This window comes from Schistocerca piceifrons, chromosome 1 (genome assembly GCF_021461385.2).
Source record: "Schistocerca piceifrons isolate TAMUIC-IGC-003096 chromosome 1, iqSchPice1.1, whole genome shotgun sequence".
In the NCBI taxonomy this organism is placed as follows: Eukaryota; Metazoa; Arthropoda; class Insecta; order Orthoptera; family Acrididae; genus Schistocerca; species Schistocerca piceifrons.
The window spans coordinates 1,239,894,044-1,239,909,738 of NC_060138.1; the positions used below are offsets into that span (position 1 = coordinate 1,239,894,044).

Consider the following 15,695-nt stretch of genomic DNA (forward strand, 5'->3'; position numbering starts at 1 on the left):
ACTTTGTTATGCTAATTATTGCTATTCTGATCAGATGAAGCGCCATCTGTCGGACATTTTTTGAACTTTTGTATTTTTTTTGGTTCTAACAAAACCCCATGTCATTCCAAGCATGTGTGTCAATTTGTACCTCTCTATCTACAATATTCCGTGACTTATTCAGTTTTCAAATATATACTGACTTTTTGATCACCCGGTATATACAAAATAAATTTAATTATTTAGAAATTATAGGGCCAGGAGGGGTCCTACCACAACTCACCAAATCTCATCATGGGGGCGGGTACGGAGGGCCCAACTTAAAAACAAAGGCTCTCAGTTAATGGCGTCCCCTTATCTTTACGGGAGCACAGAACTCGTGTGTCACGTCCGGCGCAAGGCTACCAGTCGAGTTCAGTATACGACCAATAACCTTGTTGATGTCTGCGTTATCAGGAACAGTAAATACAATGATTACCAGGACGCCATCGTCCGTGTCCGACAGTGCATCCACAGATTCGCAGTAGCTAAGATGGGTCCAAGTATACCAGTGACTTTGTTGACGGCGTGGGTGCGACCGTTCTCCGTTGACGGTGTGATCCTAGCGATGTGGTTTGCCGTGTCCTTCTTTCGACCAATAGGTACGATAATTTACATAGATAAGACGTGTGGGTAGTATCATGATTAACATTGAACGAAAGTACTTCTTCACCTTGTCAGAGGGAAAAATTTAAATTTCGGCATTGGGATATGGTTGCGTATGTCATGGTCAGACAAGCAATTCTGTTTCCAGTGCAACTGAACGAGGATGTGAAGTATTAACGTAAGAACCAAGGAAGTTGTCACCACACATGAAACGATTAAAATTCTAGTGAGCAAGTGCCAAACATTCGCAACAAACTACCAGAGTTCGATGTAGTCCTAAAAAGCACGTACAGAAAACTGACTAAAATCAAAAACTGACAGCAGTGATATTTCTGGGGTGTATCTAAGCGTAATCGAAAGCAAAGACTAATAGGAGCCGCGCGGGATTAGCCGAGCGGTCTGAGGCGCTGCAGTCATGGACTGTAAGGCTGGTCCCGCCGGAGGTTCGAGTCCTCCCTCGTGCATGGGTGTGTGTGTTTGTCCTTAGAATAATTTAGGTTAAGTAGTGTGTAAGCTTAGGGACTGATGACCTTAGCAGTTAAGTCCCATAAGATTTCACACACATTTGAGCATTGTGTGTTTGTCCTTAGAATAATTTAGGTTAAGTAGTGTGTAAGCTTAGGGACTGATGACCTTAGCAGTTAAGTCCCATAAGATTTCACACACATTTGAACAAAGGCTAATAGGAAATGAACGCCGTGCATTCGCCGCAGTGCACATGAAACAGCAACTGAAGCTAGATCTGATACTGTTTGGGTAAGAGTCAGTATGGAGTGAGGTCATTAATTTATAATTTAGTCGATATATTGACGTGGGATAAAAGTGTATCAAGCAGAACAGTTAATTTTGGGAGGACCCTCCTTGGTACACAGTGACTCACTTGGTATACAGAAACTTTTAAATAAGAAGCGACTACTGTATAGTGGGTGTGAAGCGAAGCTTAGGCTATAGAGGGTGTAAACGATAGCTTTTTACAAAGTACCGAATTGTGTAGGGGAAGTCGAGACAAACTGTTTTATAAGGCCTAAGAAGTAATGGCTCCGAATTTTGATGTGAAAACTCTTAAAGTTTTTTTAAAATAAAACAACGCAATTAACATCCTACATCTTTGTTCTTGGTGTCTACAATTCACAACCATCTGCCGCTAGAGTAGCGTGTAACATGGCAGTGTGTGGAGTAACTACACTATGTGATCAAAAGTATCCGTCACCTGGCTGGGAATGACTTACAAGTTCGTGGAGCCCTCCACCGGTAATGCTGGAATTCAATATTGTGTTGGCCCACCCTTAGCCTTGATGACAGCTTCCACTCCCGCAGTCATACGTTCAATCAGATGCTGGAAAGTTTCTTGGGTAATGGCAGCTCGTTCTTCACGGAGTGCTGCACTGAGGAGAGGTTTCGATGTCGGTCAGTGAGGCGTGGTACGAAATCGGCGTTCCAAAACGTTCCAGAGGTGTTCTATAGGATTCAGATCAGGAGTCCGTGTAGGCCAGTCCATTACAGGGAAGTTATTGTCGTGTAACCACCTCGCCACAGGCCGTGCATTATGAACAGGTGCTCGATCTTGTTGAACGATGAAACGCCATCCCCGAACTTCTGTTCGACAGTGGGAAGCAAGAAGGTGCTTAAAACATCGATGTAGGCCTGTGCTGTGATAGTTTCACGCAAAACAACAAGGGGTGCAAGCCCCCTCTATGAAAAACACGACCACGCCATAACACCACCGCCTCCGAATTTTATTGTTGGCACTACACACGTTGGCAGATGACGTTCACCGGGCATTCGCCATACCCACGCCATGCCATCGGATCGCCACATTGTGTACCGGGATTCGTCACTCCACACAACGTTTTTCCACTGTTCAATCAAAAAATTTTTTAATATTTCTTCCATTCTATGTTTTCTCTATTTAGATGTATCTGATGATTCAACATTACTGTTGTGAAAGGATTATGCAACACCTGCATAACCTGTTTAACAACAATGCCTTTGTGGTACGTTAACTGGGTTGTTGTCATGCAGAAAACGCATGCTTTTGGTTAGAGTGCCTCGTTTCTCGGTTTTGACAGCCTCCCAAGTGTTACGGCCCGGTAATCGAGTCATTCTGAGCTAGAAAATCCATGAAGACTAATCCATGTTGGTCCCAAAGAAGTGTAGGTATGGGTGCCGGCCTAGGGCTGGGCATACGCCTGCTTTAGAGGTGGCACTCAGGTTGCTTCCACTTCACTGATTGGACTTTATGGCCTCCGGGTCATAGTGATCGGATTAGCTTTCATCCTTTGTGACGCGTCCGTTGAAAACGGCCTCTTGATGTCCATGGCACATCCACAATGTAGTCTGGCAGCATTCGACTCATTCCTGCTTCTGTAAAAGTGTCAGCACCAGGGAAACCCAACGAGTGGATACCTTACACATATGAAGATGATCGTGGATAATATTTTCGACGGACACTGTTCTGGCCTTAATAGTTTGGAGTAGGTGATGAGCTGTGAAGCGGCGTTTTTCACTTACTGGACTGTGTGTTCAGAAATTCCAGAATATGATCGCCTTGGAAATGGAGACGTTTTCACTGCAGTCCTACCGATCGGAATTCAACTTGGCAGTTCTTGACTATATCGTAAGACGAGGAATCGTCACCATAAACCTCTTCACCAAGTGAAACGTCACACTTAGCGTGTGATCTTTCAAAAGAAAGATCTCTATACTCTACTGGGTCCATTTTTATACCACTTCAGCATCTGCAAAAGAATTTAGTACGTTCTGCGTTGCAAACTTGTTCGCAGCCTAGAGAGACATTTGCCTTTATTTGAAGTTTCAGAGCTCTGCAGTAATTAGAAGTGGTTCTGGGAGAATGTTTAGTGAAAACTCTTGGCATCTATTACCCCTCAGTTCAACGAGTATATGCTCAAACGCATCTTATTTAATACTCAGTCTAAGTAAAAACTAAGCCTGTCAGCGACCCGAAGATTGGTTGGAACACCATAGTGCTTCACTAGGCATGCTGCTACTAGAGATGATACGCACTTACCTTCGCCCATCCTTTAAACTGGCTTTCCCAGCACTCATAGAGGGATATGTAGTTTAATGTGGAATCCGAACCATGACGCAAATCGATATTTGTAACGAACATTACCAGAGGTGAAAAAAGTTATAAGTGTATGATGAAAATCCTAGTACTGACCAAAGATCGAGTCCAAGGGCTGTGTATCGGGAGTCTGGCACTTAGCTACTGATAATTTACGAAGCAGCCTTACATTCCGAAACAACCTATTATTGAGCTAGAGAAATTGTTACTTTTTAATGTCATCTTGTTTGGTTTGAATGTACTTGTTCCTCGTCCTGAGAGTAGCAACAATGCAATTCTGATCATTTTGTGCAGGTGGCGTCTTTCCCTGCATGAGCGGCAATCAGGAGTACACCATGCGTCTCTACAGCGGGTAAGACGTAATTTCAGTGCAATGTTGAAGCAAACCTTTTGATATATGACACGAATGAATTACAACGCTGTTGGACGTGTCAGTAGACGCACAAATAAGATCATTTTCCTAGGTCAGAACACGGTTTATATCTGCCAGATACTGTCAAGATACATTTTCTCTGTGAAAACATGATTCCATGCTAGTTATTTACATAACCGCATTTTTTGTTTTAATCTTAATCCACAGCAAAGTTTGGTAACTGTAATCCAACTATATACATACTAACTGCTCATAAACTCATCTATGGAGAAGAATGTGTTTTCAGGTGAAATAATTTCATTTTGTTTTAAACTTTCATTATCTACCAGCAGTTTTATTTCACAAGGGAGGTGGTCAAATATTTTTATGATTGGGTTCTTTGGTCCTTTCTGTGGAAAAGTAAACTTGAATTCTGGATAATGCAGGCTATTTTTGTAGCTAATGTTATTCTTTTGAATGCTGCTATTACACAGGTCGGCAAAAATTTTTTTGTCAGCTGCATGAGATATTTTTACTGAATTATATGTTTTAGAATGCGCTGATTTCAGAAGTTATGTCCATTTTTTCCTATCACATAAGGTTTTTTTTTCAAATTCAAACACAAAAAATTGGTAAAAGCACTCATTTATTCAAAATTGCTTTATTCGTCGACTTCCGCGGGCTACGCGTGAAACTTGCCCGCACGCGTTCAACCGTTTCTTCGCTCGCTGCAGGCCGACCCGTTGATTTCCCCTTACAGAGGCACCCAGAAGCTTTAAACTGCGCATACCATCGCCGAATGGAGTTAGCAGTTGGTGGATCTTTGTTGAACTTCGTCCTGAAGTGTCGTTGCACTGTTATGACTGACTGATGTGAGTGCGTTTCAAGCACGACATACGCTTTCTCGGCTCCTGTCGCCATTTTGTCTCACTGCGCTCTCGAGCGCTCTGTCGGCAGAAACCTGAAGTGCAGCTTCAGCCGAACAAAACTTTATGAGTTTTTCTACGTATCTGTAGTGTGTCGTGACCATATGTCAATGAATGGAGCTACAGTGAATTTATGAAATCGCTTCAATCATTTGTAATAGCCCTGTATACTTATTCATGTTTTTTATGAAACCTTTTCTTCTTTTCCTTGATGCTTTGCCGAGTCCTATTCCGATTTCCATCTTTAGTTTCCTGCTTAAGCATCCAACAGTGGTCAGCAAGCATAGTGACATCCCATCTTCCTCCGTACCGTCTCTCGATATCAAGGACATCTTGGTGAAACCGTTCTCCCTGTTCTTCACTGTAAGCTCCCAGGTTTTCAGGAAAACTGTCTATGTGGGAGTGTAAAAAATGGACCTTCAAGCTCATCTTGCAGCCTTGAGCTTTGTATACTGCTATCATCCGTTGAACAATGGTTTTGTAGTCAGGATCTTTAGTATTTCCCAAAAACTTTCGCACTACATCCTTGAACGGTACCCAAGCTTCTTTTTCCTTCTCATTCATACTTTCCACAAAGAGGGTGTCGGTTAAAAGTTTTCTTATGTCGGGGCCACTGAAAACCCCCTCTTTCAACTTTGCTTCTGACAGCTTCGAGAATTTTGTACATAGATATTTAAAACAGTCCCTATCCTTTCACAGCGATTTTACAAATTGTTTCATCAACCCCAATTTTATATGGCGAGGGGGCAACATAACATTTCCTGGTGGTACCGAAGTGGTATTGATAACAGGTTTTAAAGTTTCTCGGGGTGGCCAATCACTTTTAGTCCAGTGCTGTTCTCTGGCTCTACTATCCCACAAGCATAAGAAGCATGGGCATTTAGTATAGTCTGCCTGCTGACCCAAAAGTATCGTAAGTATTTTGAAGTTCCCACAAACCATCCATTGATGGTCGTGATATTTAATTTTTTCCAGGATAATGGCCAAAGCGTGCACAGAATAACCCATCGGAAGCGATGCAAATTTCTTTCTATTGTGCAATAATACTACTTTAAGACTAGTTTTGGATGAATCAATGAATTCAATTTTTACGGAATCCAAACTGATCTTCCCCGAGGTCGGCTTCTACCAGTTTTTCCATTCGTCTGTAAACTGATAGTTCGGTAATTTTCACATCTGTCAACACCTGCTTTCATTGGGACTGGAATTATAAATATTCTTCTTGAAGTCTGAGGGTATTTCGCCTGTTTCATACATCTTGCTCACCAGATGGTAGAGTTTTGTCAGGGCTGGCTCTCCCAACTCTGTCAGTAGATCTGATGGAATTTTATCTACTCCCGGGGCATTGTTTCGACTTAGGTCTTTCAGTGCTCTGTCAAACTCTTCACGCAGTATCATAACTCCCATTTCATCTTCATCTACATCCTCCTCCATTTCCATAATATTGTTCTCAAGTACATCGCCCTTGTATTGTTGTTGTTGTTGTGGTCTTCAGTCCTGAGACTGGTTTGATGCAGCTCTCCATGCTACTCTATCCTGTGCAAGCTTCTTCATCTCCCAGTACTTACTTCAACCTACATCCTTCTGAATCTGCTTAGTGTATTAATTTCTTGGCCTCCCTCTACGATTTTTACCCTCCACGCTGCCCTCCAATGCTAAATTTGTGATCCCTTGATGCCTCAAAACATGTCCTACCAACTGGTACCTTCTTTTGGCAAGTTGTGCCACAAACTCCTCTTCTTCCCAATTCTATTCAATACCTCCTCATTAGTTATGTGATCTACCCATCTAATCTTCAGCATTCTTCTGTAGCACCACATTTCGAAACCTTCTATTCTCTTCCTGTCCAAACTATTTATCGTCCATGTTTCACTTCCATACATGGCTACACTCCATACAAATAGTTTCAGAAACGACTTCCTGACACTTAAATCTATACTCGATGTTAACAAATTTCTCTTCTTCAGAAACGATTTCCTTGCCATTGCCAGTCTACATTTTATATCTTCTCTACTTCGACCATCATCAGCTATTTTTACTCCCTAAATAGCATAACTCCTTTACTACTTTAAGTGTCTCATTTCCTAATTCAATTTCCTTAGCATCACCCGACTTAATTCGACTACGTTCCATTATCCTCGTTTTGCTTTTGTTGATCTTCATCTTATATCCGCCTTTCAAGACACTGTCCATTCCTTTGAACTGCTCTTGCAAGTCCTTTGCTGTCTCTGACAGAATTACAATGTCATCGGCGAACCTCAAAGTTTTTATTTCTTCTCCATGGATTTTAATGCCTAGTCTGAACTTTTCTTTTGTTTCCTTTACTGCTTTCTCAATGTACAGATTGAATAACATCGGGGATAGGCTACAACCCTGTCTCACTCCCTTCCCAACCATTGCTTCCCTTTCATGTCCCTCGACTCTTATAACTGCCATCTGGTTTCTGTACAAATTGTAAATAGCCTTTCGCTCCCTGTATTTTACCCCTGCCACCTTCAGAATTTGAAAGAGAGTATTCCAGTCAACATTGTCAAAAGCTTTCTCTAAGTCTAAAAATGCTAGAAACGTAGGTTTGCCTTTTCTTAATGTTTCTTCTAAGACAAGTCGTAAGGTCAGAATTGTCTCACGTGTTCCAACATTTCTACGGAATCCAAACTGATCTTCGCCGAGGTCCGCCTCTACCAGTTTTTCCATTCGTCTGTAAAGAATTCGCGTTAGTATTTTGCAGCCGTGACTTATTAAACTGATAGTTCGGTAATTTTCACATCTGTCAACACCTGCTTTCTTTGGGATTGGAATTATTATACTCTTCTTGAAGTCTGAGGGTATTTCGCCTGTCTCATAATTCTTTCCCACCCTTGTATAGACCCTCTATATACTCCTTCCACCTTTCTGTTTTCCGTTCTTTGCTTAGAATTGGGTTTCCATCTAAGCTCTTGATATTCATACAAGTGGTTCTCTTTTCTCCAAAGGTCTCTTTAATTTTCCTCTAGGCAGTATCTATCTTACCCCTAGTGAGATATGCCTATACATCCTTACATTTGTCCTCTAGCCATCCCTGCGTAGCCATTTTGCACTTCCTGTCGATCTCATTTTTGAGACTTTAAGTTTGTTAGTAACAGAAACAAAGTACTTGTTTAAGAGGTCTGCAACTCTGCTTACACTTGTTATCAATGTCTCATTTATTTTTAGAGCTATCTGTTCCTCTTCTTTTCTGACCCCACCTGCCTCTGTCTTCACTGTACCTATATAGTTTTTAGTTTGTTTTGTGATGTAATTATCTTCTCCTCTTAATGCAGCTGCTTAGATTTCTGGATTACCTGCTATCTTAAATTTTACCTACTCTTAATAAGTATCGAAATTGACTAAAGTCTTCGATAGTGTTAACTGTCAAAGTGAAGAATTTTTTATAAATTGTAAGTAGGTTGTTTAGGTTCTTATATTGGTAACGCCACGTAGCGCTCTGTATGAAAATCACTGGCTGTGCTGTGTGCAGTCTGTGGCTAGTTTGCATTGTTGTCTGCCATTGTAGTGTTGGGCAGCTGGATGTTAACAGCGTGTAGCGTTGCGCAGTTTGAGGTGAGCCGCCAGCAGTGGTGGATGTGGGGAGAGAGATGGCGGAGTTTTGAAATTTGTAAGACTGGATGTCATGAACTGCTATATATATTATGACTATTAAGGTAAATACATCATTTGATCTCTATCAAAATCTTTCATTTGCTAACTATGCCTATCAGTAGTTAGTGTCTTCCGTAGTTTGAATCTTTTATTTAGCTGGCAGTAGTGACGCTCGCTGTATTGCAGTAGTTCGAGTAACCAAGATTTTTGTGAGGTAAGCGATTTGTGAAACGCATAGGTTAATGTTAGTCATGGCCATTTTTTTTGTAGGGATTTATGAAAGTCAGATTGCGTTGCGCTAAAAATATTTTGTGTCAGTTTAAGCACAGTCTTGTACAATTCTTCAAAGGGGACGTTTCATATGTCGACCCTTAGCCGAGGATACCTCACTGGAATCTTCTGATTTTTTCTTGTAGTTTGTGTAATTAGTGTAGCCTTTGTTTATTGCTAGCGCGTAATTGTAGAGAGAATCTCCTTTGTAGTTGCAGCCTTTCATTGTTGTACAGTAAAACAGGTGTGGCACGCATGTAAATTTGCACCAAGTATTTCGCAGCTTGCAATTAACTAGATATTATTTTCAGCGCTATGGTAATGTGTTCTCTTATTTTCTGTGTTATCGTGTGAAATATTGTGACAATAATGGCGTGTGAAAAACGTAACACTAGGCTCCAAAGTAAACAGAGAAATAATAGTGACGACGAGCATAGCTTACCACCACCGCTGTGTAATGAGTTAACAGACATTCAAAGTAGTAATTTGGTAACTGTGCATAGGGAAATGGAGCGGGCGTCAAATAATGGTGTAGACAGTGAAACAGGTAGTGAACAGGGAAGCATTATCGATCGATCGGTCGGCAACAGCTCGCCTCAGGAATCGGGAATGACAGAACACAATATTACAAATACTGTAGACTCAGGTTTTGGGATCTCGCCGTTTTCTCAAATGAGTCAAGACACATTTTCCGCTTGTCAAAATGTGAATGTTGCCGGTGCAAATTCATTGCCGAAAAGCACTGAGGAACGTGTTTCAGACACCAGTGCATTGTTATTGCAATTAATGCAAGAAATGGGACAAAAACTTCAAAAGTTAGACACAATGGAACAAAATCAGAGACAAACACAGCAAAAGCTTCAAAAGTTAGACACAATGGAACTAAATCTTCAAAAGTTAGACACAATGGAACAACACCAGAGACAAACACAGCAACAGTTAGATGCAATGGAACAAAATCTTCACACCACGCTTGAACAAACATGTGAAGATTTAACTACTGAGTTACATAAAATCGAATCGAAATGTCAAAAAGTCTGTAACGACGTAAAAACACAAATTTGTGAGCATTTTCAACCTATTTTTTCGTGGCATGAAAATGCATTACAGAATCACGAAGCAGCCATAAAAGAACTGCAAATTATTGTTCATGAAAATCATGAGACCTTGCAAGCTAAAATTGACTCAGTTGCATCTACCGATTCGGTTACGCAAATTGCAAAAACTCAGGAAAACTTAAAGGACACAGTAGAAAGACACATGGAGGAAATTAGTTCATTATCAGAGAAAGTAGCTGAACTTTCGGATCAGCTAAATAATTTATCTACGAAGGTAGATGATAATCTGAATGACACAAAACCGGTAGTCTTTAATGTCACAGAAGAGCGCGAACAAATTAGGAAATTCAAACAAAATCAGAATCAAATTAATACGCAACAGAAAAGAGAAATCCGGGAAGTACAAGATCAGTTGGCACAAGTAATACAAAAATTACATATTTCAGAGGACACTCGCGCTCCAACACGGGGAGAGGGACTTAGAAATACGGAACAACCACAAAATAATAACACAGGACACTTCGGAAATTATGAAAGAAATTGGCATGGCACACCAAATTTTGAGATGGAACCGCCGAAACGACGTAACAATGACTGACATGTGACTCACAGACATGATGATTTTGACTATAAGCTGTTCATTACTACACGTAATGTCAAAACATTTAAGAATTCTGGCAACGACATTCATCCACAAGCATGGCTCCATCAATTCTCTCATTGCTTTCTTCCCAACTGGTCATTAGAGCACAGATTTGAATTTATGTGTGGCTACTTAGAGAATGAACCAGCTGTAAGAATGCGATCGGTCATTCACGATTGTCACAATGAAGGAGAATTTTACCATGCCTTCCTCTCAGCATATTGGTCTCAAGCTACACAAGACCGAGTAAAACATAGCATCATAATGATGAAACATTTCGAACAATCTGAATTCTCCAGTCTTGTGAAATATTTTGAAGACATGTTGCACAAGAATCAGTACCTGTCAAACCCATACAGCCCCTCAGAACTCATCCGCATTTGCTTAATCAAATTACCTGAACATTTACGACATATGAAACGTCCCCTTTGAACAATTGTACAAGACTGTGCTTAAACTGAAGGCGCAGGAGGCCGAATTTTACGACGAAGGAAATTCCAAGCTCGTCCATCGCTACGATAAGTGCCTTAATTTAAATGACAACTATGTAGAAAAGTAGTATTTAAGTGTGGCTTTCATCTGTATATAATAAAAAAAATTTCCAATACTTCATTTATTTTTAATTCCAAAACGTAATATACTTTGTGGATAGCCCTCATATTATCCTAAACACATAACCAAAGTTTTAAAAAATAATAAATCTAGCTAAAGATATGATGGAGGATATATCAGATCTCTCAAACTGGATGTTTCTAATTATGCACTGTCGATCTATGTTTCCGTTTAAGGCTTAACGACCATGGGAGAGCTCTCAGACGTTGAGAGATGGAGACAACACTATGTGATCAAAAATATCCTATGCAACACAGAACTGACCATTAGATGTCACGAAATGCGGATCTGCCAATGTAAAAGAAGGTGAGGATTAGTGTGCTGTCAACAGAGAAACATTAACAATAGACTGGGTCAGTTAGGGGAGGTCAGTGACTCCCAGACTGGGCTAGTCATTGTATGTCACCTGAATACTGAACCCTTTAGGGGCATTCCAACCTTTCAGGGGCATTCCAAACTTTCGAAAGCTGCCCAGGTCGACTACTGGTGATATCATTATGTACTGGAAATATGAAGGAAAAACTACAGCTAAACTTAGATCACATGGACCACATGTATTGACAGACAGCGACCAATCTGTAGTAGGGTAAAGTTTGCTCTGGCAGGATTTTGATGTCATATTGATATGCTAATTAATTATATTGGTCAATTAAACCATCTACCTCCCCTCCCCTTAAGATATCGTTCTGCTACGTGGTTTATGACCTCCTGAGCGTTGATTTGTGAGTCCCTGGTGATAATCCATCCTTTCGAGAAATACCCCACCCCTTCCTCCTCCTCTCTAACCTCTCTGGGAAATCCCCAACCCCTTTCCATCTCGCCGATGCAATCACACTTTTGATATCAAATTAATTGACTAATTAATTAAATTGACCAATTAATAAAATCCTCCCATTACGGAAAATCCTCCAGCTATTCCCTCCGAAAACACTCCTCCATCACCCCTCCCACCATCTGTAAATTCGCAGGGATAAGACTCAATATGAGCTGGAGGGGAAGGATCTCATGAACAAAATTCAAATAAGTGTCAGTAATAACATATTCTTGAATTCAATTTGCATATTCTTTATTTAATCTGTCTGCAGGAGAAAGGGCGCCTTCTATCCCCTCCCCCACTTCCCCCTTGGTGCTCTATCTGAAAATTGGTGAGAGCGAGACTTAATCTGCGCTGAGCTGGTGGATTGGACGGATCCCACGAAAGGAAATTCAACTACATTGCAGACCACATAATAATATATTGTTTATTTATAAAATTTAATTTGTATACTAATTTCCAGGGGTTGAATTTGGCAGAAAAAACGCGTCATTCTCTGCTGTTTATTTAATTTTGTAAGATGCAGGTCTTGTAAAATACATCGAAAAGAATAAATTAAATTTGTAAATAGATCGCATTTTCCCGATCACGCAAAAAATAGCATTATGAAATTGACATAAACATAAAACATTCACCACACATAATTACACTGCTAGAGATCGCTCCAAATATATCTGGAAAAAAAAACCTCCCAATCGCCTCTTTGGGCTTGATGCACTGCACCACACCCGTCGGACCACCAGCAACCCTTTGAGTTATGAGTGCTGGAGTGGGAGGCACTGGTCGTGGAGGAATGTGTGGTACCGGATGATGGCTTCATTTGAAATTTGCTACCAGACTCATTTCCTATTTTGTTTCCAAACACACACTATCTATACCAGGTCAGCTGAAGCAGCTGCTCTATCTGGTCGTCCAGCTGTGCAGATACTGGCAGAGTTAGTTCACAATAAAACCAGCAGAGGACGCTAGGAGAAGAAACCTCCCAAAGCCTTCTTCCCCTATCCCCACTTACTCTCCTCCTTTGCCCCTACGGTTACTTCCTGTTGGACAGTGCATCAGCTGGCAGCAACTCTTTGATATTGATACCTGGGAAGTTCCTGTCTTAACACATGCTCTCTCTCTCTCTCTCTCTCTCTCTCTCTCTCTTTTTATCTATCTATCTATCTATATCAAGTGGCCACTTTCTGCCAGTGCGGATGTATTGCACTCCACAAAAAAAAAAAAAAAAACAAAAACGCACAAACCCCTCTTTTGTTGTGAACAAAGTAGCAGATACAAGGTAAATCTCCAACCCTTCCCAAAATGCTGGGCTGTGGATGTCTTGGAAATAGTACATTTGCTCTATCCCAAATTCGTTGAAATGGTTCTGAGCACTATGGGACTTAACATCTGTGGTCATCAGTCCCCTAGAACTTAGAACTACTTATACCTAACTAACCTAAGGACATCACACACATCCATGCCGAGGCAGGATTCGAACCTGCGACCTTAGTGGTTACACGGTTCCAGACTGAAGCGCCTAGAACCGCATGGCCACGCCAGCCGGCTGCTCTATCCCACCCCATGAAATTGTTTGACTAATTAATTAAATCGATACCCTCTGTATGGAACAGTTTTTCCTTGTTTATTATTCGTGCATACTAGGATTGGCATACTGGGTGAAAAATTCTGGGGCTATCCAGGATTCGATCCCCCAACTGCTCGGTTTCCAAACACTACAATTCCTCCTTCTGGATTTTCCTTTCATCCTGTTGGTGGATCTTGGCATAGTCAAGTTGTTTGTGGGGAAAGGCATTGTGCTGCATGTAGTTGAAAATGGTAGTGAGAATTTCAAATTTCAGCTCAATTGTGGTACGTCCCTAAGCAATTTGTAGGAGACAGGCCATGGGTTTGACTAAAGTGCGCTCGCAGTACCTCTATTAGAAACAATAAACTGAACAATCAGGAATTTGATATTGTAGTTGGAAGGAGTGCTGTATAAAATGATAGTTGTAATTTCCAATGTTGATGGGAATTTATACCACCACAGTTGTGTAATTCCTGACAATATACAGGTCTGCTAAGTGTATGTTTTTAAATCACTATAAAACGCTCCGCTACATAAGGAAGAAGAAGGTGGGGAAAGGATCTATTGTGTTGCAGGATACTAACAACAACAAATCGCCATTTATTTAAAGAAACAGAACTCCGATGTTCCTCTGCAGACAGAGCCCCTTGTGACACATTGAGAAACACTCAGTGCCACAAACAGCAGTTACCAGCACATGCACAGCGCACTTTGTAAACACATAAACTCAAACCAAAATCCATTCCACAGCAGTTCGCATGGTTTGGTGTTGGAGCTCGCAGAATGCTCCGTAGGCCAGTGCCGCCGCTTGTCTTTGCTTGATGTGTTCAGGTGTTCACTTGCCGGCTGTATCAGACTCTCAGAAGCCAGAGAGACTGTCATTGTGTCTGCCCAGCCATCAACTGATCAATGTAGGTGGGGGAATAATCGCCCAGCTCATACGCCACCGTCATTGGGTCTTCTCAAACAACACACGCGGTCACGAAGGCTGTCCAGTACATACTGAGTACTAGTTCGCTATTTACCCGCCCAGAGGGTGACACAGTTAGGTCGACTGCAACCTCGTACATCACCTGACCAACGCGGAAGGCTCAGTGGTGGCTCACACCTTAAGCTGCAAATGTTCATTCGTTCTGGCCAACGGCTACCAGTGTCACATGCGTGGACACTAAGTGAAGTGGTCCCAGGAAAACAGCCATAAATACAGGGCTATTACAAATGATTGAAGCGATTTCATAAATTCACTGTAGCTCCATTCATTGACGTATGGTCACGACACACTACAGATACGTAGAAAAACTCATAAAGTTTTGTTTGGCTGAAGCCGCACTTCAGGTTTCTGCCGCCAGAGCGCTCGAGAGCGCAGTGAGACAAAATGGCGACAGGAGCCGAGAAAGCGTATGTCGTGCTTGAAATGCACTCACATCAGTCATTCATAACAATGCAACGACACTTCAGGACGAAATTCAACAAAGATCCACCAACTGCTAACTCCATTCGGCGATGGTATGCGCAGTTTAAAGCTTCTGGATGCCTCTGTAAGGGGAAATCAACGGGTCGGCCTGCAGTGAGCGAAGAAACGGTTGAACGCGTGCGGGCAAGTTTCACGCGTAGCCCGCGGAAGTCGATGAATAAAGCAAGCAGGGAGCTAAACGTACCATAGGATGGTGCTCCACAGCACTTCCATCATGATGTTCGGCATTTCGTAAACAGGAGATTGGAAAACCGATGGATTGGTCGTGGTGGAGATCATGATCAGCAATTCATGTCATGGCCTCCACGCTCTCCCGACTTAACCCCATGCGATTTCTTTCTGTGGGGTTATGTGAAAGATTCAGTGTTTAAACCACCTCTACCAAGAAACGTGCCAGAACTGCGAGCTCGCATCAACGATGCTTTCGAACTCATTGATGGGGACATGCTGCGCCGAGTGTGGGAGGAACTTGATTATCGGCTTGATGTCTGCCGAATCACTAAAGGGCCACATATCGAACATTTGTGAATGCCTAAAAAAACTTTTTGAGTTTTTGTATGTGTGTGCAAAGCATTGTGAAAATATCTCAAATAATAAAGTTATTGTAGAGCTGTGAAATCGCTTCAATCATTTGTAAAAACCCTGTATATCA

The 15,695-nt window shown here is 41.6% G+C and overlaps 1 protein-coding gene across 1 annotated transcript in view; it reads left to right on the forward strand.

Annotated features, from left to right (window-relative positions):
• Positions 1–504: 504 nt before the first annotated feature.
• Positions 505–15,695, forward strand: part of LOC124780187 (pancreatic triacylglycerol lipase-like) — a 93,124-nt gene continuing 77,933 nt past the window's right edge. Inside the window, exons 1-2 of the mRNA XM_047253762.1 lie at positions 505–620; positions 4,004–4,061. Of these exons, the coding sequence (XP_047109718.1) occupies positions 512–620; positions 4,004–4,061 (167 nt within the window). The 5' untranslated portion in view covers positions 505–511. The remainder of the gene's footprint in view (positions 621–4,003; positions 4,062–15,695) is intronic.